This window comes from Salmo salar, chromosome 12 (genome assembly GCF_965601325.2).
Source record: "Salmo salar chromosome 12, fSalSal1, whole genome shotgun sequence".
Taxonomy (NCBI): Eukaryota; Metazoa; Chordata; class Actinopteri; order Salmoniformes; family Salmonidae; genus Salmo; species Salmo salar.
This window is the reverse complement of record NC_138302.1, coordinates 95,254,812-95,282,199: the sequence shown is the minus strand read 5'-3', so window position 1 is coordinate 95,282,199 and position 27,388 is coordinate 95,254,812. Positions and strand designations below refer to the sequence as shown.

Below are 27,388 nucleotides of genomic sequence, written 5' to 3'. Positions count from 1 at the left end.
ACACCAGTGGCGGTATGGTTGATCGTCCCTAAGTACAATCAAATTAAAATAAATCTTTAACGGCATAACTGATAAGGAATATTGGACCAATGCCAAACTAAATTCGTCACGCAAACGCTCAACCAACTGGAGCGTTAAAAGCAAGTGTTGAATGAGCAACCATTTTAACCACACTGACACCTGAACGTAGCGGTATAGTACAGCGACGAGGAATAGGGAATGATTAAGAAAAGCGTCGCTTACCGTCGAGCTATAATTGGAAAATATAGCCAACCATGGAATAATTATGCCTTTGTGATTAAACACAAAGACTGCGTTCCATAGTATTTTTAAATTATATTGGAATTAAGTGAATGTAACATACAGACCAAGTAGTCACATGAAAATGTAAAGTTAAAGCAAATTCTTTATTTCTCCGGATCAGTCATGTTAATATATGGCTGGTTCATTAGAATGAGTGGTACGCCATCTAGTGGCAATCAAGGGCGGTGCCATTACCAGTGAAAAGTGTTCTGGCTACTGGACTTGAACAAAATAAACTTAAATGTACTGTAGTTGTCCATATAACCTGTGCATTAGATTGGGCTACCACAAAGTAAAAAAAAATAATTGCACATTTGATGCATCATTGCAAGTTTGGCATCGTAACTTCCTATCCCTCATGAACACTGCCACACGTCAAACCAACATATTTATTCAAGTAATGACAGTAAATACCATAAAATACTCATAATTTTACTAACAAAACAGTAAAATATTTACAAAGATAAAATGCCATAGAAAAGGCAGCAGAAATTACAGCAGGGCATCAAGACGCCAGATAACACATTCACAGAGAAGAAAGCAAAGTTATCCATAGCAGTGAGCAGTATAGTCAAGCATTAAGCACGTGTCAGGTTCATTAGACGCCAAACTAAATGACTGAAGCAGTCCAATAAAGATGACTGTTACGTGCCTTAATGAACACGACTGGCCACAGTATTGTGTAGGTGCTGGGAAACTTCCAACCAGGAAGTCTGAAACTCCATGCAACGTCCTCATTTGTTTTGCTCTGGGCTGTGAGACATGGCGGTGGGCGTCTTGGTAGATTTCTCCACCACCCAGGGATGGGTCAGGACACCCTGGATAGGGAGCCTGTGGAGAGGGTTGTGCTTCAGCAGTTTGTCTATTAGGTCTCTGCTGCCGGCGCTAACATGGACTGGGTAAGTGAACTCCACCTGCAAGAAGGAGAGGTGGATTCAGAGTTGTGTTCCAGGTATATAACATCTACATATTAGTCTGTACTTGAGCCATGCAGGAAATAAACACGACCTTGGTGTCGCCAGCACCGCGTTTTAAACTGGGTGAAAGACTGTTCCACATTTTGATAAAACTAGTCAAGTTGAATCAATAGTGTATGGATTAATGGAAGACTGTCAACCAATAGCAAACAGCTGAAGAGACCAATTCACAGCCAGCTCTAAGCTCTTACCAACTGAGCACCAGATGAAGTCATCTAAGCATGGTTTAAAGTACGCATTTCACCGTAAGTCTACACCGGTTGTTTACAAAGTATGTGACAAACACAATGTGATCTAAACGTAAACCAATAAGAGCAAAGCTGAATCAACATGTACAACTACTGTAAAGTTATTTTCTTCCTAATTGTAAAGCATCTACATAAAATAACGTTAGTGAGTTCTGACCCGTGAGATCTTGCGATAGGTGTCCTCATTGTTCTTTGTCTCAAATGGAGGGCGTCCCACCAGGAACTCGTAGCAGAGCACCCCCAGGCTCCACAGATCCACCTTCTCATCATGGGTTCTGCCCTCAATCATCTCTGGAGGCAGGTAGTCCAGAGTTCCACACAGAGTCGACCTCCTGGACAGAGGGTGGAAGTTCAGGGGTATATTCAGTAAGGTGAAACATAGCAGATGGAAAGTAACTTCCTTATTCCACATGGCAATGCTTCTGGCTGCAAAAGCAAACTCATTTCACATCAATGTCCTTACACAATCTCAATTCGCAAATAAACTGCCAAGGGAGACTGATGGATGGAGGGGTTACCTTGAGGAGGGTGTATGCACCGACCAGCCAAAGTCGGCTATCTTCAGCTCCCCGTTGGCCCCCAGCAGCAGGTTCTCAGGCTTGATGTCCCGGTGGATCACTTTCTTAGAGTGGCAGTAGTTCAGGGCATCCGCCAGCTCCATTATGTACTGGAGAAACAGAATGGCTTCAATTTAGGCTGAGGGTGTCCAAACATCTGAGCCGCATGAGGAAGATTTAGGAACTGCAGCCTCAGCACGTGATGTTAAGAGGTTTCATATTTTCTCACCAAACATGTAATTTATTTTTGATAATATAATCTGAAAATTATTTTAAGGGCATTTAGGACTACAAAGACCTGGCAAATCCAGTCCTGACTAATTTGAATTCAAATTATTGTAGGCTTTGAAGTGACTGAAGTGTCAAGGTAGTGGAAAGCAGACACACTCAAGTTGATCTTGATAATTAGATCACTGCAACTCAGTCCCCGAGTGTCCTACAGACAAACAGCTGTGGTTGCACAGCTTAACGGCAGAATCATTATTGTGCAGGAAACTGCCCATGTCTAGCCTAAACCGTTCAAAGGTCATAGTATTACTGGTGCCATGTTCGTGGTTGGCGTTACGCCTATCGCAGGCCACATTTCAAATAATTCCATAAACTATTCTCAAAGTAAAAAAATTAAATTAATTCCTTACCGTGGCACTCCTTTGCTCATCAAAGCTTCCACATCGTTGCAGCTCACTGTACAGTTCCCCTTTAGGAGCAAACTCCAGGATGAGGTAAACACGAGCCGTGTCGTGGAAGTAACCATAAAGACGCAGGATATTGGGGTGCCTGTGAAAAAAAAAAAGCTGAATTAATCAGTGCATTAATGTCATGTTTTACAATACAGCTGATGTGTTACTCATCCACAGGGATGATACTAGGACTAGTCTGGTGGCCAGAAAATATTTGATCCTACTAGTCAACCACTCAATGCCTTGTCGTGTATGTAGGACTGATTACTGTAAAACTCAATTGAAGATCTTTATTCATTTGGCTGTTCCTTGTTATGCCCCAACAAAAGTTGACTAAAGCACTAAACAGACCTGGCAGTGGCAACCACCAGTCAGACCATCTGAATGTCAGCTAGGACAGCATGATCAGCACCCACCTGAGGTGTGACTGGATCTCCACTTCCCGCCGTAGCTGGTGCTCCACCCCGGCCTTCTCCAGTTGCTTCTTGAAGAGCACCTTGAGGGCCAGGATGAACATAGTCTGGCGCTCCCTGGCCAGGTACACGTTGCCAAACTTACCCTTCCCTAAGGGACGACCGATGTCAAAGTTCTCCAGGGCCCAGCGTTTCCTACAATAGGAAGATCAGCCAAGTCAGTTAGACCATTGAAACCGTCACAGTAACGAGGCAGAAGTGCATTGTACCCATTCTACGGCAGTGACATTGGAACAGAATCATAACATCTGGTCTGCTGAGGTCCGATTCAATGCCCAGTCAACCACCTGCACTTACTTTGAAGAAGCAGTTGAGGATTCACTCTTGGTAGGTTTATCTGAACAAACAAAACAATTGTAAGAGTGGACCAAGGAATATCTACCATCCAATCTGACCATTACAAAATGTTTTGGTTCTTACTTTGTGGCTTTTCCTGCTTGGATTGTTCAGTGGCTCTGGCTGGCTCAGAACTTGCAGGAGTCGAAGCATTGGTGTGGTTCTTTGGCTGGTTCTGGGTTAGGGTCTGAACCTTTGACTGGCTGGGGGTCTGGACAGGTTTGGGGGTCTGGGTTTGAGCTGGCCCTTTAACAGATTTCAGACTCTGTATTTGAGACTGCGGTTTAGGCTGGGGATGAACAGGATTCACATTCTGATAACCCGCTTGCGGTTGTGTGGTCTTGGTGTGTGGGACTGTGGTCTCCGGCTTCTGGGTCATGGATCGCCGGATACGCTGCGGCCCATTTGACGGCCCTAGAACGCGCTGGGCTGGCGTGGCGTAGGCCACAGGTTTGTGACCACTGGACGACTGGGACACGGGAACACGCTTCGGCCCATCATTGGTAAGCTAAACATATGGGGAGGGAAGTCATGAGTACTATTAAGGCAAGACAACACAGAAAGGATACCAGCACACTGCTTTATGCAACCAAAAAGGTTGCTGCATGCTAGATATTTCAGTCAATGGTTTGGGTCAACACATGACTTGTCCTATTTAGGAGAATGACAGTTTCCTGTTTCTTTAGTTACATTAGTGATAATGTAGCCTGGCCAATGATTCCCACAGGATATGCAGGCTTTTATACAAGGCCATCCACAAAACATGTAGCAAAATGAACTGAGTAGTGAACTGAATGCATTTCAACTACATGTTGCTGGCAAGTTAGTTAAGAACAAATGTTTATTTACAATGACGTCCTAGGAACAGTGGGTTAACTGCCTTGTTCAGGGGCAGAACAGATTTGTACCATGTCAGCTCTGGGATTCAATCTAGCAACCTTTCCTTTACTAGTCCAACGCTCTAGCCACTAGGCTACCTGCCACTAACATCATTAGCGTGGTGTTATTTGAACTAACTTCAACTAGGTAGTGTTTATAGTAGATAAGGGTATACTTACCCTACAGCCCCCTTCAAGCTTTGGATTTAAAAAACTGCCATTTAATGTTGTAACCAATTCATGTGGTTCAATCCATAGATGTTAAACAGTTGTGTAAATTCCTAGTAGTGGCCAATGTCAGATATATGTCCATATAGCAACATTTTCCAGATATTTTTTGTACATTCTCAGACAAGTGATCATAGGTAATGTAAAATTAAGAGGTGTTGATATGCACATGATATACTACATGGGTATTAATAAGCATCTTGCCTGTTGAGGGGCAGCAGGTAACCTAGTGGTTAGAGCATTGGGCCAGTAACTGAAAGTTTGCTGGATTAAATCACCGAGCTGACAAAGTAAAAATCCATCGTTCTGCCCCTGAGCAAAGCAGTTAACCCATTGTTCCCCGGGCACCAAAGACGTGGATATCGGTTAAGGCAGCCACGTTCAGTTGAATGCATTCAGTTGTACAACTGAAATGTTGCTTCCACATTAACACAAGCCCTCTGAATCAGAGAGGTGCAGGGGGCTGCCTTAAGTGACATCAGCACCCAGGGAACAGTGGATTAATTACCTTGCTCAGGGCCAAACGACAGATTTACCTTGTTGCTGGATCAAATTCCTAATCTGACCTTTCAGTTACTAGCCCAACACCCTAACGACTAGGCTACAAGGTAATGCCCTCCCAGAAGTCAAGCTCACATGTCTTATTTAACTGTTAAATTTACACTTTCATTGTTATACATGGCTGCCGTTTAATGTGGACATTATCAGATGGGCTTCAAAGGTACAGAAAAACAAAGACCCCTCTATACAGAATGAAAATAAATACTGCTCAATACTAAAATTGGCATAATATTGTGGTCTAGTGCATGTTTATAACCCAGCCCATTGGTTCCCAAATATTTGGAGTACGTGTCACTTTGTACTTTTCTTCCATAAATCCATTGTTGCCCAGTATGCTCCCATTAAGCCCTGTTTGCATTGAAACACATTGGGATCATGTGTTGACATCCCTAATATGCAATGAACCTAAGCACTCATCCATTTTCTTTAGATTTAATTTAAGTAAAATACTCAATCTACAGTTATGCCCTTAAGATTACAGTTGAAGTATTTCAGGGATAGAACACCTACAAGTAGAGGACAAATCGGAAGAGGGACAAGTTGACTACTCATGTGGTTAGGACATTGTCCTTCATTCATCCAGGTGGTTATGTTTTTTTGGTCCAACTACCTTTGCAATACAACAGCAGGCTTAAGGAAGACAATTAGTAAAATGTAATAGTACAGCAAATGTGAACCCACTTTCAAAAAAATGTATGCACAACATTTTTTAGCCACAGAGGGATAGTGAGGGTGCAGGGTTTTGAACCAACTCATCAAGTCTATGGATACAATTAGATATCCCCATTATGAGTAACTTCACATAAACAATACATTTTAGAAGTTGATCTAACATAAGGAATGTCAACATTTGGACATTTAAATTGATTTATGGACATGGGCTTATTAGGAAGACCCACATGCTTTAACAGTACAGTCAGTATCCTTTTAGCCCAGCCCTGAGTACTCATTTGACCAAACATAAAAAGGTTGTAAGTAAAGTTGTCATTTCACATGAGATTAAGCTTTAGTTCTTTCAAATTTGGGCTGTATGAATTATAAATATCTAAACTTTGATTGGCTCCGATTCAGAGGTTGGGTTAAATGCGGAAGACACATTTCAGTCGTGATTATGTAACCCCCTTTACTGGTACCTACGCTAAATACATTGGCATATAGCAGTGTTGCTTACTGGATCTACACTACATCAATGCAATAGTCACCTTTATATTTCGTTATCAAACCTGACTAATTCTCACTTGAAACATTTAGTTTAATAAGCCAAATTACACTTAAAATATGAGTCCAAAGTGACCTGTTCTTTCAAATTTGTAGTCTATGACACTTCAGATTACAGTAACAATTTCTCACGAAGTAGTTTGGATGTGACGTCAGACCAGCAATTTCTATTTTATTCAACTAGGCAAGTCAGTTAACACATTTATATTAACATTAATGTATAGAGTAACTTTCGTTAGCTAAGTAACATCGATTTTTCTTAATGGTAAATTTAGTGCAACTTACTTCACACTAGAATTAGTTAATTGGTATTTTCTTGGTAAATTTGTAGCTAGTTATTTTCAAAGAGTACAACACTGACCATTATTAGTTAGTTGAATCAGGTGATACGAACAACGGGGTTAGGATTGTCTTCACAGCTAGTTAACGTTACATCCTGTTGATTTCCATGACAAAAAGTTGTTAACTAGAATGTAGAACTGACCTTGTGTTCAGACACAGACCTCTGAAGCTTCGAGTCCTTCGCCAACTTGAGTCTAGCAGCATCCATATTCTGTAGAAATATATTTTTTAAATGTGGTTAGCGCATTTAGCCAAGTTAGCCAAAAGAAAAGTAGCAAGCTAGTTAACGTTGATAGCTAACGTTAGCTAGCTAGCTTCAGTATGCCTAACGTTAGCGTTCATATTTGATTATGGGGGTCTAAACTTACCGAAATCTTAGTTACGACGGTTCAAAAAAACCCAGCAGTGACTTCTCTCACGTCGTGTATTGAAGAATATTGGTCAAGTTGACTCTCAGTTATGCAAACTGATGCACGGGTTAGCCAACTCGTTAACGTTAGCTAGCAAGTCAACCAAACCAGATATCGCGATTCCAAAGGAAAAAAACTCGTCTAGCAAAACGTCAGCTCTATAGTATTTCGATATTTGCTATCAGACCACGAGTTTAGTAGCTATAGTAATATTTCATCTGGATAACTAGAGTTTAACTAAAAAAAAGGCACATTGCACTCTAGTCAATCACACACCGACTCGCTAACTGCGTCTTGTTTAATTTCAAACATCCCTCTTTTAAATGCCTTTAAAAACGCTAAGGCCTGTGATTGGTTGACGGGCGACCCTCTTCCAAATAACCATTGGCTAACACAGATTTGGTCATAACGTGGTACTCGAAATGCAATCTGGGAATTTCAGATGGGTTTCTACTTGTTACCACTAGTGGTGCACGACTCTAGGATTTTTTGGAGTCGACTCCGAATCTTGTGGTTGGAGTCGTACGAGTCGACTCTTGCTCAACTCCCAAAACACGTTGAAACGGATGTGCACACACATACACTACACCTCATTATTGTCGAGTCCTACTAGGAAGATTACGGCTGCGTTCTCGAGGACCGACATGAGCTTGATGCCCATTTATTTACTTACATTTATTTAACTAGGCAAGTCAGTTAATTAAGAACAAATTCACAATGACTGCCTACCAAAAGGCAAAAAACATCCTGTGGGGACTGAGGCTGGGATTAAAATAAATAACATATAAATACCGGACAAAACACACATCACGACGAGACAACACAACACCACATAAAGAGAGACCTAAGACAACATAGCAAGGCAGCAACACATGACAACACAGTATGGTAGCAACACAACATGACAACAACATGGTAAGCAACACAGCCTATAAAAGGCCTATTTTATTGGAAAATAGAAAGTGGCGTGTAGGAACTATAATGTTTCATTGATATTTCTGATGTGCGCAGCCTTCACGGATACCATGGGGTGATGCGCCGCACTTTAAACTGATAAACGGGGTATTTGCCATGTTCAGCGGCGATTTTGGCATGTAAATCTTGGTGGGGCAAAAAATAAAATAATATGGGATGCATGCCAGCATAGCCACCACACAACACTAAACAATACATTAATTGCACTATAACGGTGCCAAATGGTGCCCACAAACTGTTAGGACCTACATAAAGATGTCCCGACAGCAGTCCCAAAACCTTACCACTGCTACACCCGGCTATCAGCGGAGCCTTGTCTGGCAGCGAAACAGTTCATTCAGCCTGATTTACTGCTTTAAAAATAACTGATATGGCTGACAAATGTGGTTTCTACTGACAATTGAGATGTACAAACTATGGCATATGGGGATGACAAGCGGATAAGAGGCAATCAGTCATTTAAATTAAGACATTAATGAGCGAGCTAGGACACACGTAGTCAATATAACTATTTGTTCAGCACTTTTGAAATGTACAGTGACAGAATTCAGAACATGGGCTGCTCTTTCAGTGTTCTCCCTGTACACCAAGTCAGAACCATAGGATAAATGAAGAGGGGGCAAATAAAAAGACAATGAAAGCTCTTACAAAATGTTTTTTTCTTTTACATTTCTCTAAAACAGGTTACAGGCCACATGTGCACAACCAAGTCAGAACAGTAGGCGAAATTAAGAGGTGAAAATAGACCAAATTATTAGGGTGAGGCACATGGGCTGGTAACAGCTTACTACACAACATACACTTAGTGTTACTTTATTAGCTACAGTATAAATATCTCCCTGGCATATTACATCATTTATGCAGCAGCATACAATACATTTCTGGACTCACCTTCATGTACTGTGCTCACTTGAACAGGAAGGTGGTGCGGCGGACCTTCATGGACAAATTTTGTCATAAGTCTGGCATTCTCTGGATTTAGGGTGCTTTCAAGACAACTGGGAACTCAAAGAAGAAGAAAAAAGCTTGAATCATGATGACGTCATTGATCTTCAGGTCGTAGCTCTAGAAAGAGGTCAGAGTTCCCGATTTACAATTCCGAGTTGGATGACCGTTCAAAACGTATTTTCCCAGTTGGAGCTCGTTTTTCCCCAAGTTCCCAGTTGTCTTGAACTCACCAAAGTCAGATTTTGCTGTTCCGAGTTAAGTTGTTTTGAGCGCGGCGCAAATCATGCTTCATTGACAGTATGGCCAATGTTGAATGTTTATCATTTTAAACTAGGAAAAGAGACCCTTAATGTTAGACTTGGGACCACACAGCCACTCCACTATATAGCAGGCTAATGATTGTTTTGCAATGCTTGCAGTTAGCCACAGATTCCTTCCAAACCACTCATTGTTGAATTTGCGATTTCCAACTGGTGTAATGTTTATGTCCAATGGCCGATGAGCACCGCTACATTTTATCTATAATTTCTCTTCATATGACAAGGATTAAAAAGGATTTGCCAGTAGATTGTCAACTTGATTCATGATGACTGTTAGCTAAGATTTTGAAGTATGATGTTGACATGATCAGTCCAATCAAAGCTACGGTAGATATAACTTGATTTGACGTCATTTTATCTGTGGCCAATGACCTTGAGCCTTCTTGGATGGGCACTTCTAGTGTAACTATGGCAGCACCCAAGGGGCTTGAATTTTCGAGCTCTACCCTTAGAGTTGGCGGTTTGCAGCCTTGGAAAAGTACATCAATTATCTCAAGGTTAGGATTTGGGCGTTGGGTAATCTGATCCTAGAGCTGTGGTAGGGCATCATCTGCCGCCATCTCAACCTCTTTTCCTCCCTAAGAATAAAAATGGAAATGCAGGCATATTGGCTGCTCAAAATAGACAGGGCTAGGAAAAGTGCAGACAGCTTTGCCATAAAACCCTATTCCACAAATCTTTGTCAAAGTAGAGCAATAAATGTATGTAGCTACAATCATAGACATTTAAATTGCTTATCTGAGCTCAAACAACAATGTAAAAGCAAACGCATATTTCAGAGGACTTTATTTTTTTCATGTAAACCAACATAGCTGGTCTTCATTTCTGTTTGACCGTTTGGAACTTGAGTTTACAGAAGCATTTTAATCCATTATGATTTCAGCACCAACTAAGTTGTATTGTTGTGCAGGTGTAGAGTTAAGTTATTTTATTCTAAATATGGGTTTAAAATAATAAAAAAACACCCACAAATTACTCCTTACACATATGTCTGAAGGTTAGAACGATCAACATGTCTCTGTTCTAACATCAGGTCACGTCAGAACGATCAACAATGTCTCTGTTCTAACATCAGGTCACGTCAGAACGATCAACAATGTCTCTGTTCTAACATCAGGTCACGTCAGAACGATCAACAATGTCTCTGTTCTAATATCAGGTCACGTCAGAACGATCAACAATGTCTTTGTTCTAACATCAGGTCACGTCAGAACGATCAACAATGTCTCTGTTCTAATATCAGGTCACGTCAGAACGATCAACAATGTCTCTGTTCTAATATCAGGTCACGTCAGAACGATCAACAATGTCTCTGTTCTAACATCAGGTCACGTTAGAACGATCAACAATGTCTCTGTTCTAACATCAGGTCACGTCAGAACGATCAACATGTCCCTTTGTTCTAACATCAGGTCACGTCAGAACGATCAACAATGTCTCTGTTCTAACATCAGGTCACGTCAGAACGATCAACAATGTCTCTGTTCTAATATCAGGTCACGTCAGAACGATCAACAATGTCTCTGTTCTAACATCAGGTCACGTCAGAACGATCAACAATGTCTCTGTTCTAACATCAGGTCACGTCAGAACGATCAACATGTCCCTTTGTTCTAATATCAGGTCACGTCAGAACGATCAACATGTCCCTTTGTTCTAACATCAGGTCACGTCAGAACGATCAACATGTCCCTTTGTTCTAACATCAGGTCATGTCAGAACAGAACATTCACTGACAAATAACAAACCTAGAATATCTTACATTACCACTTTAAAGCATATTAGAACTGACTGGCAACATAACACATTTGTATTGAGAATGCAAACTGGCCTGGTTTTTGGAATGCATACATCACACGTACTGACTGTAGCATCTTTCCTTGACGTATCGCCCTCGACAACACAAGTTTTCACCATAGACCCATGACATTCAGGTCCGGTTTGCACAGATTACACCTAGTCCTGGATTTGAAGAAAAAAAAACATAAATAGTCCAGTGCTAAGCTTGATCTGCGTATGGGAAACCGGCCCTTAGACAGTTGGTAGCAGAGGCATTTGATCTCCTCAGCGTTACGATCTAGAATATATACTGGACATCCCAGGCAGTAAGTACCACTGACAACAAATACCATTGTTTACAACCAAATTAAAAACACATTCATCACTCTATATAAATAAAATAAATAATATGTTCTCTCCATACGTCAAACATAGCAGACATTTCCATAACATACTGGAGACTACAGCAGTACAGAACATTTAACCAAAACAGTTCTTTTGTATTATTTAAAATACTTAGTTTGACTCTTGGGAGAGAATGCAGAACATTACTGGAGGGCCCGGAGCACGAGCCCTCTCTTCTGTACAGTATGTGCGTTAAATGCATTCATTGTTGGGGTCAGAACACTCCGAGAACACAGACATTTTGTGCTGGCAGAGGGTCAGACTTCTGAGGCACCGAAGAATAACCATTAGTAATATTTAGTGAGGACTCAACCACACGTTTCTTATCTGTTAATTCTTCCCAAATTCACATTTGATTCCCCCCTTGTCAGTGATTTCACATAAATATATGTCACTGTCAAGTATTAAAAAAACCCAACCACGCCATACCATTCTTAATGTAGGTGCAGCTTTCCGCAGGGAAAACGGTATCAAATGCAGCATGTTGAAACGGTTCTTGTTCTGTCTGTTAAAGGGACAGGTGATTGTATCCCCAGGATTTATTCAATAACCTCTGATATGGTCTTAGCCTGGTCCCAGACCTGTTTGTGCTCTCTTGCCAACTCTGGCACCAGGCTAGCACTGTCCAACAAGATCAGTGCAGAACCAAGTTGTTACTCACTGAACCGTCCTCTATATTTGACACTGTCCCCGAGGTTATTACTTAGTACTAGTGCATGCTGATAACATGACCTGCTCTAGTCTCAAACTTGGGCACTGAGCATATTTAGATTCTACTCCAACAGACACGGCATTTGAGATGGTCCTCTCCTATAAAATGTTCAAAAATATATATTGGAATTACCGTTGTTCCCTTCATTTCAGTTAGTACTTAAATAATAACAATATATTAATCATAAATACAGTACTTGAATTGTAATCAAACTTGGAGATCTGATTCCTGGCTGGCTTAGACTTCAGACCAGTTGATGAGAATCAGAGCAGTATAAAGGGAGGTGGAGTCTGTTCTGACACAGGAGAAGAACAATGTCCCCAGGCTGGAAGCTGGGAACATAGAGGTATTATTTCTCTGAAGTCATAGCAGCAGCCATGGGAGTCCTTATGGTGCTGCGAGCGGCGGCTGCCAGCTCTTCGATCTCTGCATTTAGCTTCCTGATCACCCACTCCATCGCCTCACGACCCTGATGGAGGAAGAGGAGAGGAGACAAATTACAAGTTGCATTTTTTTTTGTTAAACGATATAAATGATCTCAGATTTCGAAAGGACATAGCCTGGTCCCGAATCTGGTTGTGTCGTATAGCTCCGATGGAAGTTGTCATGCCAAACATGAGCATAGGTGTAAGCTATACAGCACGAAGAGATCTGAGACCAAGCTATCATGGACATCATGAGTTTTTTCAAACTACATGAAAATATAAGTGTTCCTCTAACCAGCCATCTGAGTAGGTGAGGTGAAGACAGAGATCACGTACCTTGCCTGCGTTTGCAGACATGGTGCTAGCCATAACTCCCTCCAGGTAGCTACTCAGACTAACCCCTTTGACTGAGATGAGAGCTTCTTGAGTCAATATCGTCCTGCACAGACAAGAGTGGAGAATTTGTCTAAAAAAATTATACATTCATGTAATGCATTTATCCTTTATTTAACCAGGGAAGTCACATTGGAGATCGACATCTCCCATTTCAAGTAGCCCCTGATACACTGTAAGCATGGCACAAAGTTAGTAAAGCCTTACTTGGTTTGACTGTACTTACTTCTCTGCGTCATCAGGATGTGGTCTGTATGTAAGCTTCTCATCCACTGATACCATGTTAGTGAATGTGATCTGCAGAGAGAGAGAATCATAGATTAGACATGTTCAGGGTTTAATGTAATATACACATTCACTCTAAATTACTGTGACCTACACTGAACAAAAATATAAACGCAAATTGTAAAGTGTTGGTCCCATGTTTCATGAGCTGAAATAAAAGATCCCAGAAATGTTCCATATGCACAAAAACCTTATTTCTCTTATTTTTGTGCACAAATTTGTTTACCTCCCTGTTAGAGAGCATTTCTCATTTGCCAAGATAATACATCCACCTGACAGATGTGGCATATCAAGAAGCTCATTAAAAAGCATGATCATTACACAGGTGCACCTTGTGCTGGGGGACAATAAAAGGCCACTCTAAAATGTGCAGTTTGTCACACAACACAATGCCACAGATGTTTTGAGGGAGCATGCAATTGTCATGCTGACTGCAGGAATGTCCACCAGAACTGTTGCCAGAGAATTGAATGTTAATTTCTCTACCATAAACCGCCTCCAACCTTGTTTTAGAGAATTTGGCAGTACGTCCAACTGGCCTCACAACTGCAGACCACGTGTAACCACGCCAGCCAAGGACCTCCGAATCAGTCTTCTTCACCTGCGGGATCGTCAGAACAGCATTTCTGTCTGTAATAAAGCCCTTTAGTGGGGAAAAACTATTTCTGATTAGCTGGGCCTGGCTCCCCAGTGGGTGGGCCTGGCTCCCCAGTGAGTGGGCCTGGCTCCCCAGTGGGTGGGCCTGGCTCCCCAGTGGGTGGGCCTGGCTCCCCAGTGGGTGGGCCTGGCTCCCCAGTGGGTGGGCCTGGCTCCCCAGTGGGTGGCCTGGCTCCCCAGTGGGTGGCCTGGCTCCCCAGTGGGTGGGCCTGGCTCCCCAGTGGGTGGGCCTGGCTCCCCAGTGGGTGGGCCTGGCTCCCCAGTGGGTGGGCCACCCCTGCCCAGTTATGTGAAATCCATAGATTAGGGCCTAATGAATTTATTTCAATTGACAAATGTCCTTATATGAACTGTAACTCAGTAAAATCATAGAAATTGTTGCATGTTGCGCTTATATTTTTGTTCACTATAGAACAAGGTAGACCTTCCATAAATACTAAACCATTTGACTCATTGCATTCAGGCTTCCTCAGTTCACAGACATACTCATCTGCTATTGGAAATGAGACCAGGACAGCTTCCAGAGTTTCAGGTTCTTCAACACAGCATGTTTTGTAAATGGTTACAGGTCTGGTCTTGTAACAAACTCTAATGCAACAGCCAGGCTATAGGTCTACAACATGCCACCTATGAAACAGATATACACTGAGTGTACAAAACTTTAAGAACACCTTGGGAATATTGAGATGCGCGCGCGCACGCACCCCCCCCCCCCCCAGGAATGAGATTGTGAGAAACAGCTTCTATTGAGGCCATCAGACTGTTAAACAGTCACCACTATCCAGCCTCCACCAAGTAGATTGCCCTGAACCTTAGACTGCTGCCATATCTCAGACTGGCCAATAAAAAGAAAAGATTAAGATGGGCAAAATAACACAGACACTGGACAGAGGAACTCTGCCTATAAGTCCAGCATCCTGGAGTCGCCTCTTCACTGTTGACTTTGAGACTGGTATTTTGCGGGTACTATTTAATGAAGCTACCAGTTGACGACTTGTGAGGAGGCTAGTTTGAGAAACAGACAGTCTAATGTACTTGTCCTCTTGCTCAGTTGTGCACCGGGGCCTCCCACTCCTCTTTCTATTCTTGTTTTAGCCAGTTTGCTCTGTTCTGTGAAGGGAGTAGTACAGCGTTGTACGAGATCTTCAGTTTCTTGCCAATTTCTCGCATGGAATAGCCTTCATTACTCAGAACAAGAATAGACTGACGACTTTCAGAAGAAAGTTCTTTGTTTGTGGCCATTTTGAGCCTGTAATCGAACCCACAAATGCTGATGCTCCAGATACTCAACTAGTCTAAAGAAGGCCATTGTTATTGCTTCTTTAAATCAGAACAACCGTTTTCAGCTGTGCTAACATAATTGCAAAATGGTTTTCTAATGATCAATTAACCTTTTAAAATGATAAACTTGGATTAGCTAACACAAGTGCCATTGGAACACAGGAGTGATGGTTGCTGATAATGGGCCTCTGTACGCCAATGTAGATATTCCATAAAAAATACAATCTGCCGTTTCCAGCTACAATAGTCATTTACAACATTAATGTCTCCACTGTATTTCTGATCAATTTGATATTTTAAATGGACAAAAGGTTTTGCTTTTCTTTCAAAAACAAGGACATTTCTTAGTGACCCCAAACTTTTGAACAGTAGTGTACATAGTCACTGAACACTAACTTTAATAATGTTTACATACTGTTTCCCACTTTATATGTATACTGAGTGTACAATAAGAACATCTTCCTAATATTGAGTTGCGCGCACCCCCCCCTCAGAACAGCCTCAATTCGTCAGGACATGGACTCTACAAGGTGTTGAAAGCGTTCCACAGGGATGCTGGCCCATGTTGACTCCAATGCTTCCCACAGTTGTGTCAAGTTGTCTGGATGTCCTTTGGGTGGTGGACTATTCTTGATACATACGGGAAACTGTTGAGCGTGAAAAACCCAGCAGCATTGCAGTTCTTGACACAAACCGGTGCGCCTGGCATCTACTACCATACCCCGTTCAAAGACACTTATATATTTTGCCTTGCCCATTCACCCTCTGAATGGCACACATACACAATCCATGTCTCAAGGCTTAAAAATCCTTCTTAAACCCGTCTCCTCCCCTTCATCTACACTGATTGAAATGGATTTAACAAGTGACATCAATAAGTGATCATAGCTTTCACCTGGTCAGTCTGTCATGGAAAGAGCAGGTGTTCTTAATGTTTACTACACTCAGTGTATGTCTCAGTGTCAACAAGTATTATATACAACATTATGCTGAAATCATAAAAAGTTTCAGAACTCACATTTGAAGATTGAAGCTCGAATGTCTTTTCAACGGGATCCACTACAGAATGTTCCTGGATGTAGGTGCACGTCTGTGTTCTGCCAATGATCTGCAATGAGAGATAAAAAGAATAGAACAGGCCCACATGATCAAAGCACCAGACCCGACCCGTTTAGTGTCATTCAAATGTCCTGACGGAGCAGTGTCCATCCTGTACTGATTTCAACGGCCTAGCCAGTAGTAACACATGTATCAGACGGTTTCCTTTGTGCACTAGCTAGGTATATAGGACATCTATGGCCAAGTCAGATAGTGCTGGATCTAACAGATTGGTTAATCTGGTTTCTCAGTAATCTACTGTACACTCGGCCTCCACTCAACGGTCCATTCATTTATAATGCTGTTCTTTTCTAAAGGTCGGTCATATGTCTCAGTTTATTGGCAGTCTCAGAGATTCCCCGACGACGTCAATGCCCTGTGAGTGATTTTGGCCGGTTTATGTGCTAGACTTCTTTAAAAAAAAAAAGAAGAAAAAAAGGATTTAGCAGTGATATTAATAGCAATTGTGTAGATTGGGGCACGTGGTCACAAAAAGTCTGGGTAGTAGTGCTGATCTAGGAGCACTTTTACCTTTCAGATCATAATAAATCAGATGTCCTGCCTGTTTGGCCCTGTCCAGGGATATCATCGGACGGGGCCACAGTGTCTCCCGACCCCTACTGTCTCAGCCTCCAGTATTTATGCTGCAATAGTTTGTGTTGGGGGGGTTAGGGGCAGTCTGTTATATCTGGAGTATTTACCCTGTCCATCCGGTGTCCTGTGTGAATTTAAGTATGCTCTCTCTAATTCTCTCTCTCGGAGGACCTGAGCCCTAGGACCATGCCTCAGGACTACCTGGCCTGATGACTCCTTGCTGTCCCCAATCCACCTGGCCATGCTGCTGCTCCAGTTTCAACTGTTCTACCTGAGGCTATGGAACCCTGACCTGTTCACCGGACGTGCTACCTGTCCCAGACCTGCTGTTTTCAACTTTCTAGAGACAGCAGGAGCGGTAGAGATACTCTGAATGATCGGCTATGAAAAGCCAACTGACATTTACTCCTGAGGTGCTGACCTGTTGCACCCTCGACAACTACTGTGATTATTATTATTTGACCCTGCTGGTCATCTAGGAACAGTTGAACATCTTGGCCATGTTCTGTTATAATCTCCACCCGGCACAGCCTGAAGAGGACTGGCCACCCCTCATAAACTGGTTCCTCTAGGTTTCTTCCTAGGTTTTGTCCTTTCTAGGGAGTTTTTCCTAGCCACCGTGCTTCTACACCTGCATTGCTTGCTGTTTGGGGTTTTAGGCTGGGTTTCTGTACAGGACACTGAGATATCAGCTGATGTAAGAAGGGCTTTATAAATACATGTGATTGATTGATGTATATGGACATGGGAAACCTGATACTGGATCAGCACTCCTACTATGAGAGGCTTTTTGAATTAAAGGAGACAGTGTCCTGTCAATGATTTGGCCGGTGGAGGAGCAAGACTGTCAAAGGACTCTGCCGACCTTCCCTCTCAGGATCCAAACCAAAAGGCAGAGTTGGGTGGTCTCTCGTCACAGCACCAGTTTCTAGGGGCTAAGATTAAAGGACCAGGCAAGGGAGGAGCACAGTGGTTAATGCTTCCATAGTACTATACTATGGGTCAGATCAGAGCTCTGGAGATGACCTCATTTCAAAGGAAAAATAATAGGAATATTTGCAAAAAAAACCTGAAGAATAAGATGTGTATGAACTGTCATTTTAAAACTGAAGTTAGTCTACCTGGTCAATAAATCAAGATTAAATGAATCACCTAATCTTTTACAATGCCTTCGTAGTCATATAATAGTCGTAACTGTAATCTTGTGGCAATTTGCATATGCAGCAAAGAGCAAACTAATTACGGACAGTGTTTAATAGCTACACCAGACAAGAACATGGTGATGAGACTGGAAACCATTTAAAGCAGCCCTGAGTAGGCCCCCCCCTCCACCTGTTACAGCAGGCCCCTGGCAGCATAGGTAGAGGTCTGCCTGTTACATCACTGATAAGAGGGTTGTGTTTTATAGGGACAGTTCTGTACTGAGCAGACAGGATTATGTTTTATAGGGGTAGCTCTGTACTGCCAGGACAGGATACGAGGAACAGGAATGGCACCAGCTTGTTCAGGACAGCATGTGCCACACATAGAGCAATGCAGTCTCGTGCCACGGGTAGCGGTGGGCAGCGAGCCTGCTACTCTTACCCCCCCCCTACTCCCCCATGTCCAGGAATAGCACCCTACGGCTGGGAGTATTGGGGGCCAAGGTCAACTACTGCATAATGGAAGATGCATTGCCTGGCCTGACGCAGAGTGTGTGAGAATGTCTAACAGATATATGGCTGTGAAGCTGGGCTATGAACTCGAGTAACACTGAAGCCGGGGCTACCAGGAGCAGTCTACCAAGAGCAGTCTACCAGGAGCAGTCTACCAAGAGCAGTCTACCAAGAGCAGTCTACCAGGAGCAGTCTACCAAGTGCAGTCTACCAAGTGCAGTCTACCAGGAGCAGTCTACCAGGAGCAGTCTACCAGGAGCAGTCTACCAGGAGGAGTCTACCAGGAGGAGTCTACCAGGAGGAGTCTACCAGGAGCAGTCTACCAGGAGGACTCTCTACCCATGACACCCCACATGTTTTTCAGCAGTTGAAAGGTTTGAAACAGCAGGTTTGTTGCCCAGTCAAAATATACTGTCTTGCTGTACTTTCATTTTATGAAGCTTGACGTATTTGCGCGATAAACATTTCATTTTCTATTTCTAGGGCTATTGCAGAGAAAATGCCCAACACTGAACGAAAAGGCTAGTATGACACTTAGACTGCTTACTATTATGTTGCTAAAGTAGAATCTACTGTGATAGATCAGAATGAATGACAGATCCTACGTTTTTTAATTTCTATTAAAAAAATAACAAAACACACTTACCGACTTGACGATGGAGGGCAGACCCCACTCAGCGCTCAGCAGTCTGTTGCTGTGCAGGCGTCCCCGTGTGTCCACACTACGGTCCAACACATCCACCCCAAACACACTGGGGTTCATGGGATTGGGGTACTTCTGCATGGCAGCCTTAGTGACTGTCTCCCAGGGATGGCTGTGGAGGGAGAAAGAGTTTATCAGCATTCAAGTTATTACACACGTTTTTACTGATATCCACATGGCAGTCAGACACTGAAATACATGGATAATAAAACACAAAACATTGACATTGATGTTGAAATCACAAGTGCAATTCATGACAATATGTATATTTATTTATACACTTGTGTGGATGAAACAGGTGCCGTTTAAGAACTATGAACATTGTCATCTATTTATGTTCCACAGCCTACACGAGTTGATTATTATTCCTCTATTCGGTGAGCAGGACAGGGCGACATGCTCTGAGAACAGATATGGAAGTCTAAAACCTCACTGATTTAATTCAGCTCTGTGTACATAGTAGCTGAGTGTCAACCTTTAAAAAAAATAAAAAAAATACTGGTGATTTGACTTGTAAATAGCCTAAATGTATCCACGGATTAATTCTCTCTCGATGATGAATCTAGGTTGTCATTGAGGAGACGGAGTCATGTGGTTGCGGTGTGGCGCATCTCGGAGGCGCGTCAAGGACCAGGGGAAAGGTTGCGGTCGCTACTACGACGAGCTAACTGGTTACGCAATTGGCTGCAACCTGACACTGACCGCTAGAAGCTGTTGATTTACAATATTCAGATGCTGTTCAATTTATACAAATCTACCAGGGTCAGGATTCTCACAGTCATTGAAAGAAAAATAAAACTACAATAACTAGCTAGCTAACGTTTGCTGACTAAACTCAAATCCACATGGGATCCAAGTTACAAATCGTGAAGTTTAATTCTTCAGTCAGTTAATTCAAGACAAAACCGATACTAAGCGAAACAACAGGAACAAATCAATGAATAGATAGAAACCTGCCTACTCACTTGAAAATGTGTTCCGACGTCCAGATCTTCATGGTGGTTGAGATGGGGAGCTTAGGAGTGAATCAGCCGGTGATTGCAGTCACACTGTTAGGAAAACCGCTCACGTTCAGAAAAGACCCAGCGCAAACCCCTCCTCCACCACCTACGACGCGCAGTCATGGGACATGTGTTTGTGTTGCGCACTTCCGCCGCATTCCCCGGCGTTGATTGACAGCGGTCGACGACGCAGAGACGAAGTGGGAGGAAAAAACGCACGCGCCTACTACTGGACAGGACGTTCTTCTGGCAGGCACAAGTTTTTGGCATGTTGCCGTGTGTATGTTTGTTATATCAAATGCGAATTTGAATAACTACCTATGAGGAAGATTTACTGTTGAATCCATTTTTATTCATTGAATAAATAAAACACATATTAATAGTAATGTTTTTCAACAATGATTTGCTTTCTCTCCTAAATAGGATCTCTATCCTCTAGCTCAGGGGTGTCAAACTCCTTCCATGGAGGACCTAGTGTGTGCAGGTTTTTGGTTTTTCCTTTCAGTTAAGATCTAGACAACCAGTGAGTGGAGTTATTTACTCATTAGTGACCTTAATTCACTGATCAAGGTACAAGGGAGCAGCGAAAACACGGCAGACACTCGGCCCACCGTGGGATGTGTTTGACACGTCCTCTAGACTATTCCACTTTCCACATAGGATCACAGTATAGTAAAAACAACTGGACAATGTTTACATTTATCCCCTTCAGTGAGGTTACATAACTCATCATGCAGTGGGGGTTCAACCTGGATCCTGAATAAACATGGTCTTGGATGTGGTCATTGCCCAACCTTTTGATTGGTTAAACATCTCCTCTGAGTATAGAGCTACTGCAGAGATGACTGACTGCTAGGTCATTATCCTCTGGTATGGATTATATCATTTCCTTCTAACCTACATTCCCACCACAGGAGGTTGGTGGCACCTTAACTGGGGAGGACGGGCTCGTGGTAATGGCTGGAGCGGAATAGTTGGAATGGTAACAAATACGTCAAACCCATGGTTTCCATGTGTATGGTGCCATTCCATTTGCTCCATTCCAGCCATTATTATGAGCCGTCCTCCCCTCAGCAGCCTCCACTGAGGCTACATGGCCTTTAGTCCATAGATTAGTCTCTGTCTTCAGGTGGCACAGTTCATGGGTCTTTCAGCCTGATCTGAGTATATTATGACCTTACAAAAGGGGGAATTCCGCTGCCATGTCGAATGGTCTTATCAAACTGGACAGAGACAGTCACAAGTTATCTCTCTCTGTCAGATGGGAGGAGTGGGAGGGAATGATGTGTCAACTGTACCCACTGACTGAGTTGTAGCTACTGCATGTTGTTGGAGTGTTATTGGGCATTAAAACCAGGCCTATGACATTGTTCATTGACAATAATGTTTGAACTTGGAAGAACCACACAAAATAATCACACAGAGAACTATTGTTATAATAGAGAATTTTAATAATACAAATGGTTCACAATATCACACTGAATACATTGCTAAAATTGCTGAGGCACAAAATAATTAACAAATAGAACATTATACTCCCCTTTTAAATACAGCTTTTTTAATTTGCATAGGATCTCAATCAAGTTTGGGAAATCTGTTAGTCTACATTATAACATTGACAGAATATGTTACCTATATTTGTAAGACAGATTCTTTCCTGGTCTATTCAGTTTCATAAAAAACATAAAATAGGCCTACATCAGTATACAAATGCAGACAATTGACACTACATTACAGCTCTCTATTACCACACTGTACATTTTATTAAACAGGCAATTGTGCTGATATCTCCTTTGGACACTATGAAGCAAATACTAGAGTAGGGCCAGAAGTTTTTCCTGACCTCATGACCTGACCTGGAAAAACCCTTGGCCCTTGTTATCATCTACTCAGCTATAGTCTCAATGGTTTCAATAGTCTCTGTCACAGTCTCCATCGTCGTAGCTTCCGTACTCTGAACTCTCGTTGCAGCTGGTGAAGCCGACTCTTCCCCAGCCACCTCCTCGGGGCCCCAACCCTCCTCGTCAGCCGTGGCATCCTGGTACTGCTGGTACTCGGACACCAAGTCATTCAGATTGTTCTCTGCCTCTGTGAACTCCATCTCGTCCATGCCCTCGCCAGTGTACCAGTGCAAGAAGGCCTTGCGCCTGAACATGAGCGAGAACTGGTCTCCTACACGACGGAAGATCTCCTGAATGGCCGTGTTGTTGCCAATGAAGGTGGAGGCCATTGTGAGCCCCCGAGGTGGGATGTCACATACGGATACTTTACAGTTGTGAGGGATCCAGTCCACAAAGTAGTTGCTGTTCCTCTGTTGCATCATCAGCATCTGCTCGTCCACTTCCTTGGTGGACATCTTGCCACGGAACATCCCAGCCACGGTCAGATAGCGTCCTCTTCGGGGATCGCAGGCGGTCATCATATTACGGGCATCAAACATCTGCTGGGTGAGCTCGGGCACGGAGAGGGTGCGGTACTTCTGGCTGCCGCGAGCTGTGAGAGGTGCAAAGCCCGACATGAAGAAGTGGAGGCGGGGAAAGGGCACCATGTTGACAGCTAACTTCCTCAGATCGGCGTTGAGCTGACCTGGGAACCTCAGGGAGGTCGTGACCCCGCTCATGGTCATGCACACCAGGTGGTTCAGGTCACCGTAGGTCGGGTTGGTGAGCTTCAACGTCCGGAAGCAGATGTCATAGAGAGCCTCGTTGTCAATGCAGAAGGTCTCATCCGTGTTCTCTAGGAGCTGGTGGATGGACAGCGTGGCATTGTAGGGCTCCACCACGACGTCTGACACCTTGGGCGAGGGCAGGACACTGAAGCTGGTCATGATGCGATCGGGGTACTCCTCGCGGATCTTGTTGATGATGAGGGTGCCCATGCCGGACCCCGTCCCGCCACCTAGGGAGTGGACAAACTGGAAGCCCTGAAGGCAGTCGCATCCTTCGCTCTCCTGACGCACCCTGTCAATCACGGTGTCCACAAGCTCTGCTCCCTCTGTATAGTGGCCCTTGGCCCAGTTGTTCCCAGCACCAGAGTTTCCTATTCCATAGAAACCGGCAGAAAGAGAATTGTGCCCATCATGTTAGTGCAACTAACTTACATTGTAAATAAGAACTTCTCCAGCGATTTCTGAACATTTACTGCGATATCCCAAGAAAAGCGATATCCCAAATATAAATACAGTAAAATATGCACAACTGCAACCTTCAAGGTGTAGGGCATTCAAGGACTTGGTCTGACAGGAATCCGTGATGTCATCGGCCTCCCCCCTTGAGGAACAATAAAGGAACCTATACTGACCTGGACCACCTATTGAGATGTGCCTTTTGTGAAGTAAATCATGTGTTAAATGAGTTGAAAAGGAGACTGGAGTGCCACTTTAAACGTAAAAAAAGTGAAATGTCCCTTTAAGATACAGTATGCATATTACAATAGTGTCAAAAGAGTATCATTATTGAGTTACCATCATCATCAATAACTTTGATTAGATGTACAGATTCTGTCATCAATAACTTTGATTAGATCTACCGTTTCTGTCATCAATAACTTTGATTCGATGTACAGTGTCTGTCATCAATAACTTTGATTAGATGTACAGTTTCTGTCATCAATAACTTTGACTAGATGTACAGTTTCTGTCATCAATAACTTTGACTAGATGTACAGTTTCTGTCATCAATAACTTTGACTAGATGTACCATTTCTGTCATCAATAACTTTGATCAGATGTGCCGTTTCTGTCATCAATAACTTTGATCAGATGTACGGTTACTCTCACCATGTATAAAGTTATCTGGCCTGAAGAGAGCTCCGATGCGGCTACCCCTGACACTGTCCATGGTCCCTGGTTCTAGGTCAAGGAGCAGGCCCCGGGGAACATATTTACCACCTGGAAAAACAAATGAACATGTCATAAATGATTTGCATTTGGTCCAAGATAATATATCTTGATAGTCCTGTGGACTGAAGAACTCTCTTCATGTATCCATTTTTCTTACCATTTGCCTCGTTGAAATAGACGTTGAGCCTCTCCAGCTGAAGAGGATCATCCCCCTCATACATTCCCGTAGCACTGATTCCATGCTCCTCGCTGATCACCTCCCAAAACTGTAAAGACATGATAGATAGATAGATAGATAGATACAAAGACATTGATACATAGTAAAGCTATATATCCGTGTTGTATATTTTGAGCGTGACCTGCCCAAGAAAAACACAGAACCAGGAAAAACTCAACAGGTCAAAAGGCCAGGAAAAACTCAGGCCCTAATGATAACTCCCCCAGACCCCAACAGATGCCCAATACACACATTATGATGAAGTGTGAGCCGTCCATAGTGGTGAACTGTAGCTAAAATCTAACGCACCATACAGTTGCTCTTGCTTGTCCTCAGCAGCAGCCATAATAAAAATTTCCCACCCTTCAATGTGCCACCCTTCAATGTCCCACCTTTCAATGTCCCACCCTTCAATGTCCCACCTTTCAATGTCCCACCTTTCAATGTCCCACCTTTCAATGTCCCACCCTTCAATGTCCCACCTTTCAATGTCCCACCTTTCAATGTCCCACCCTTCAATGTCCCACCTTTCAATGTCCCACCTTTCAATGTCCCACCTTTCAATGTCCCACCCTTCAATGTCCCACCTTTCAATGTCCCACCTTTCAATGTCCCACCTTTCAATGTCCCACCCTTCAATGTCCCACCCTTCAATGTCCCACCCTTCTATGTGCCAGCCTTCAATGTGCCAGCCTTCAATGTGCCAGCCTTCAATGTGCCAGCCTTCAATGTGCCACCCTTCTATGTGCCAGCCTTCAATGTGCCAGCCTTCAATGTGCCACCCTTCTATGTGCCAGCCTTCAATGTGCCAGCCTTCAATGTGCCACCCTTCAATGTGCCAGCCTTCAATGTGCCACCCTTCAATGTGCCACCCTTCTATGTGCCAGCCTTCTATGTGCCAGACTTCTATGTGCCAGACTTCTGCTACTTCCTCCTTATCTCTGAGCAGAGTGCCCCTTGGGGAACTCCCTGTCACTCACACTCAACAACCGCCACGGCAGGCAACGTGCCAGCACCCAGTAACTTGTTCAATATACACTATTTCAAACATGAAAAATAGATATATTATACTCAAGAGAATGCCAATTGGTTTACATGTATAGGTATGTTGTGCTTTACTACTCTGTGAATAGTAAATGAAAGGCATCAACATTATCATCAAGTAACATACCCTACTGTACCAGTTTCTAAGTCTCATTGCATGTAAATAAAGTATATATATTGTATTTTCAGTGGAAGTATATATATATATATTGTATTTGCAGTGGAAGTATATATTCTATTTCTAGTGGAAGTATATATACTGTATTTGCAGTTGATGTATATATACTGTATTTGCATTAGAAGTATATATAAATATATATTGTATTTGCAGTGGAAGTATATATATTTTATTTCTAGTGTAAGTATATATACTGCATTTGCATTATATATGTATTTGTATATATTGTATTTGCAGTAGAAGTATATACACTGTGATTGGAATCAAGATAAGCATAGAGCTAAAGCATGTATAGTGTTTAAAAAACACATTTAATCCATCTGAATATAAAACAGTTCATTTATCAACCCTTCAGTGAGTAAAAAAACACATTTAACCCATTTGAATATACAACATTTAATTTATCAACCCTTCAGTGAATAAAAAATACATGTAACCCTTTGAATATAAAACTGTTAATTAATCAACCCTTCAGTGAATAAAAAATACATGTAACCCCTTTGAATATAAAACTGTTAATTAATCAACCCTTCAGTGAATAAAAAAATACTTTTAACCCCTTTGAATATAAAACAGTTAATTTATCAACTCTTCAGTGAATTAAAAGACATTTAACTCATTTGAATAGTAAACAGTACATTTACCTTAGAGCCTATCTGATTTCCACACTGTCCGATCTGTAGATGTACAATTTCACGCATGATGAGCGAGCTAAAGACTGCTAACACACAAGGGCATCTGACATGACACTGCCTCCTCACCAGGGTTTTATACTGCAGAGGGCATCTGATGTCACTGCTGTCAGGGTGACACCCAAACCACCAGGTTTATCTTTTTCACTTTCATTTCACTTGCATTTAACACAGTACGATTGAATGTTGATGTGCTGAACAAGTATGATGCTTGATCAAGTATGATGTATACAGCGCATTTGACTCTGGGGATGCTCTCAAGCCTAAACGGTCCCCTAAATGGATATAACTGGTTTTGTACAATCTCTTTAATAAATTGTAATCATTTCTTACTTTATAAAAGTTTTAAACCTCTTTCAGAGAAGTTATTGTTTGGCTGTAGATTGTGCACAGCGCCTTCGCTCCAACAGTTTGCAAAGGAAGGAGGAATCGGATATATATATATATATATATATATAGTTGTATATATATATATATATATATATATAGTTGTGAAAACCATATATATATATATATGGTACCACAACTATGGTTGAGTGATCATGGAGGAATGGGATATATATATCACACACACACTATCGGTCAAAAGTTTTAGAACACCTACTCATTAAAGGGTTTTTCTTTATTTTTACTATTTTCTACATTGTAGAATAATAGTGAAGACATCAGAACTATGAAATGACACATATGGAATCATGTAATAACCAAAAAAGTGTCCAACAAATCAAAATATATGTTATATTTGAGATTCTTTAAATAGCTACCCTTTGCCTTGATGACAGCTTTGCACACTCTTGGCATTCTCTCAACCAGCTTCATGAGGTAGTCACCTGGAAAGCATTTCAATTAACAGGTGTGCCTTCTTAAAATTTAATTTGTGGAATTTCTTTCCTTCTTAATGCATTTGAGCCAATCAGTTGTGTTGTGACAAGGTGGGGGGGTATACAGAAGATAGCTATATTTGGTAAAAGACC

The 27,388-nt window shown here is 42.4% G+C and overlaps 3 protein-coding genes across 5 annotated transcripts; all 3 read right to left on the bottom strand.

The window, feature by feature from the left end:
- Positions 1-388: 388 nt before the first annotated feature.
- aurka (aurora kinase A) lies at positions 389-7,324 on the bottom strand. The gene is given in 9 exon segments (NM_001141638.1): positions 389-1,217; positions 1,686-1,860; positions 2,047-2,195; positions 2,724-2,862; positions 3,182-3,373; positions 3,536-3,575; positions 3,659-4,082; positions 6,944-7,012; positions 7,170-7,324. Coding segments are annotated over 8 exon segments (1,365 nt in total). The 5' UTR covers positions 7,010-7,012; positions 7,170-7,324; the 3' UTR covers positions 389-1,037.
- Positions 7,325-12,432: 5,108 nt separating this feature from the next.
- LOC106566111 (PRELI domain containing protein 3B) lies at positions 12,433-20,585 on the bottom strand. Of its 3 annotated transcripts, XR_006758098.2 has the most exons (7): positions 20,407-20,585; positions 19,385-19,553; positions 16,410-16,499; positions 13,957-14,054; positions 13,395-13,465; positions 13,112-13,214; positions 12,639-12,819 (listed from the first exon to the last, which is right to left on the bottom strand). XR_006758098.2 is itself a non-coding variant. In XM_014133961.3 (6 exons), the coding sequence occupies exons 1-6, from the start codon at positions 20,436-20,438 to the stop codon at positions 12,700-12,702; spliced, it is 585 nt and encodes a 194-aa protein (XP_013989436.1). In that variant the 5' UTR covers positions 20,439-20,585; the 3' UTR covers positions 12,433-12,699. The 3 variants fall into 3 exon arrangements, 2 of the variants coding, with proteins under 2 accessions (XP_013989436.1, XP_082815615.1); XM_014133961.3 differs by lacking the exon at positions 13,957-14,054 and having other exon boundaries at positions 12,433-12,819; XM_082959489.1 differs by lacking the exons at positions 12,639-12,819; positions 13,112-13,214; positions 13,395-13,465 and having other exon boundaries at positions 13,503-14,054.
- Positions 20,586-21,872: 1,287 nt separating this feature from the next.
- LOC106566109 (tubulin beta-6 chain) lies at positions 21,873-26,513 on the bottom strand. The gene is made up of 4 exons (XM_014133960.3): positions 26,367-26,513; positions 24,441-24,549; positions 24,221-24,331; positions 21,873-23,481 (listed from the first exon to the last, which is right to left on the bottom strand). The coding sequence occupies exons 1-4, from the start codon at positions 26,421-26,423 to the stop codon at positions 22,328-22,330; spliced, it is 1,431 nt and encodes a 476-aa protein (XP_013989435.1). The 5' UTR covers positions 26,424-26,513; the 3' UTR covers positions 21,873-22,327.
- Between the last annotated feature and the right edge of the window lie 875 nt (positions 26,514-27,388).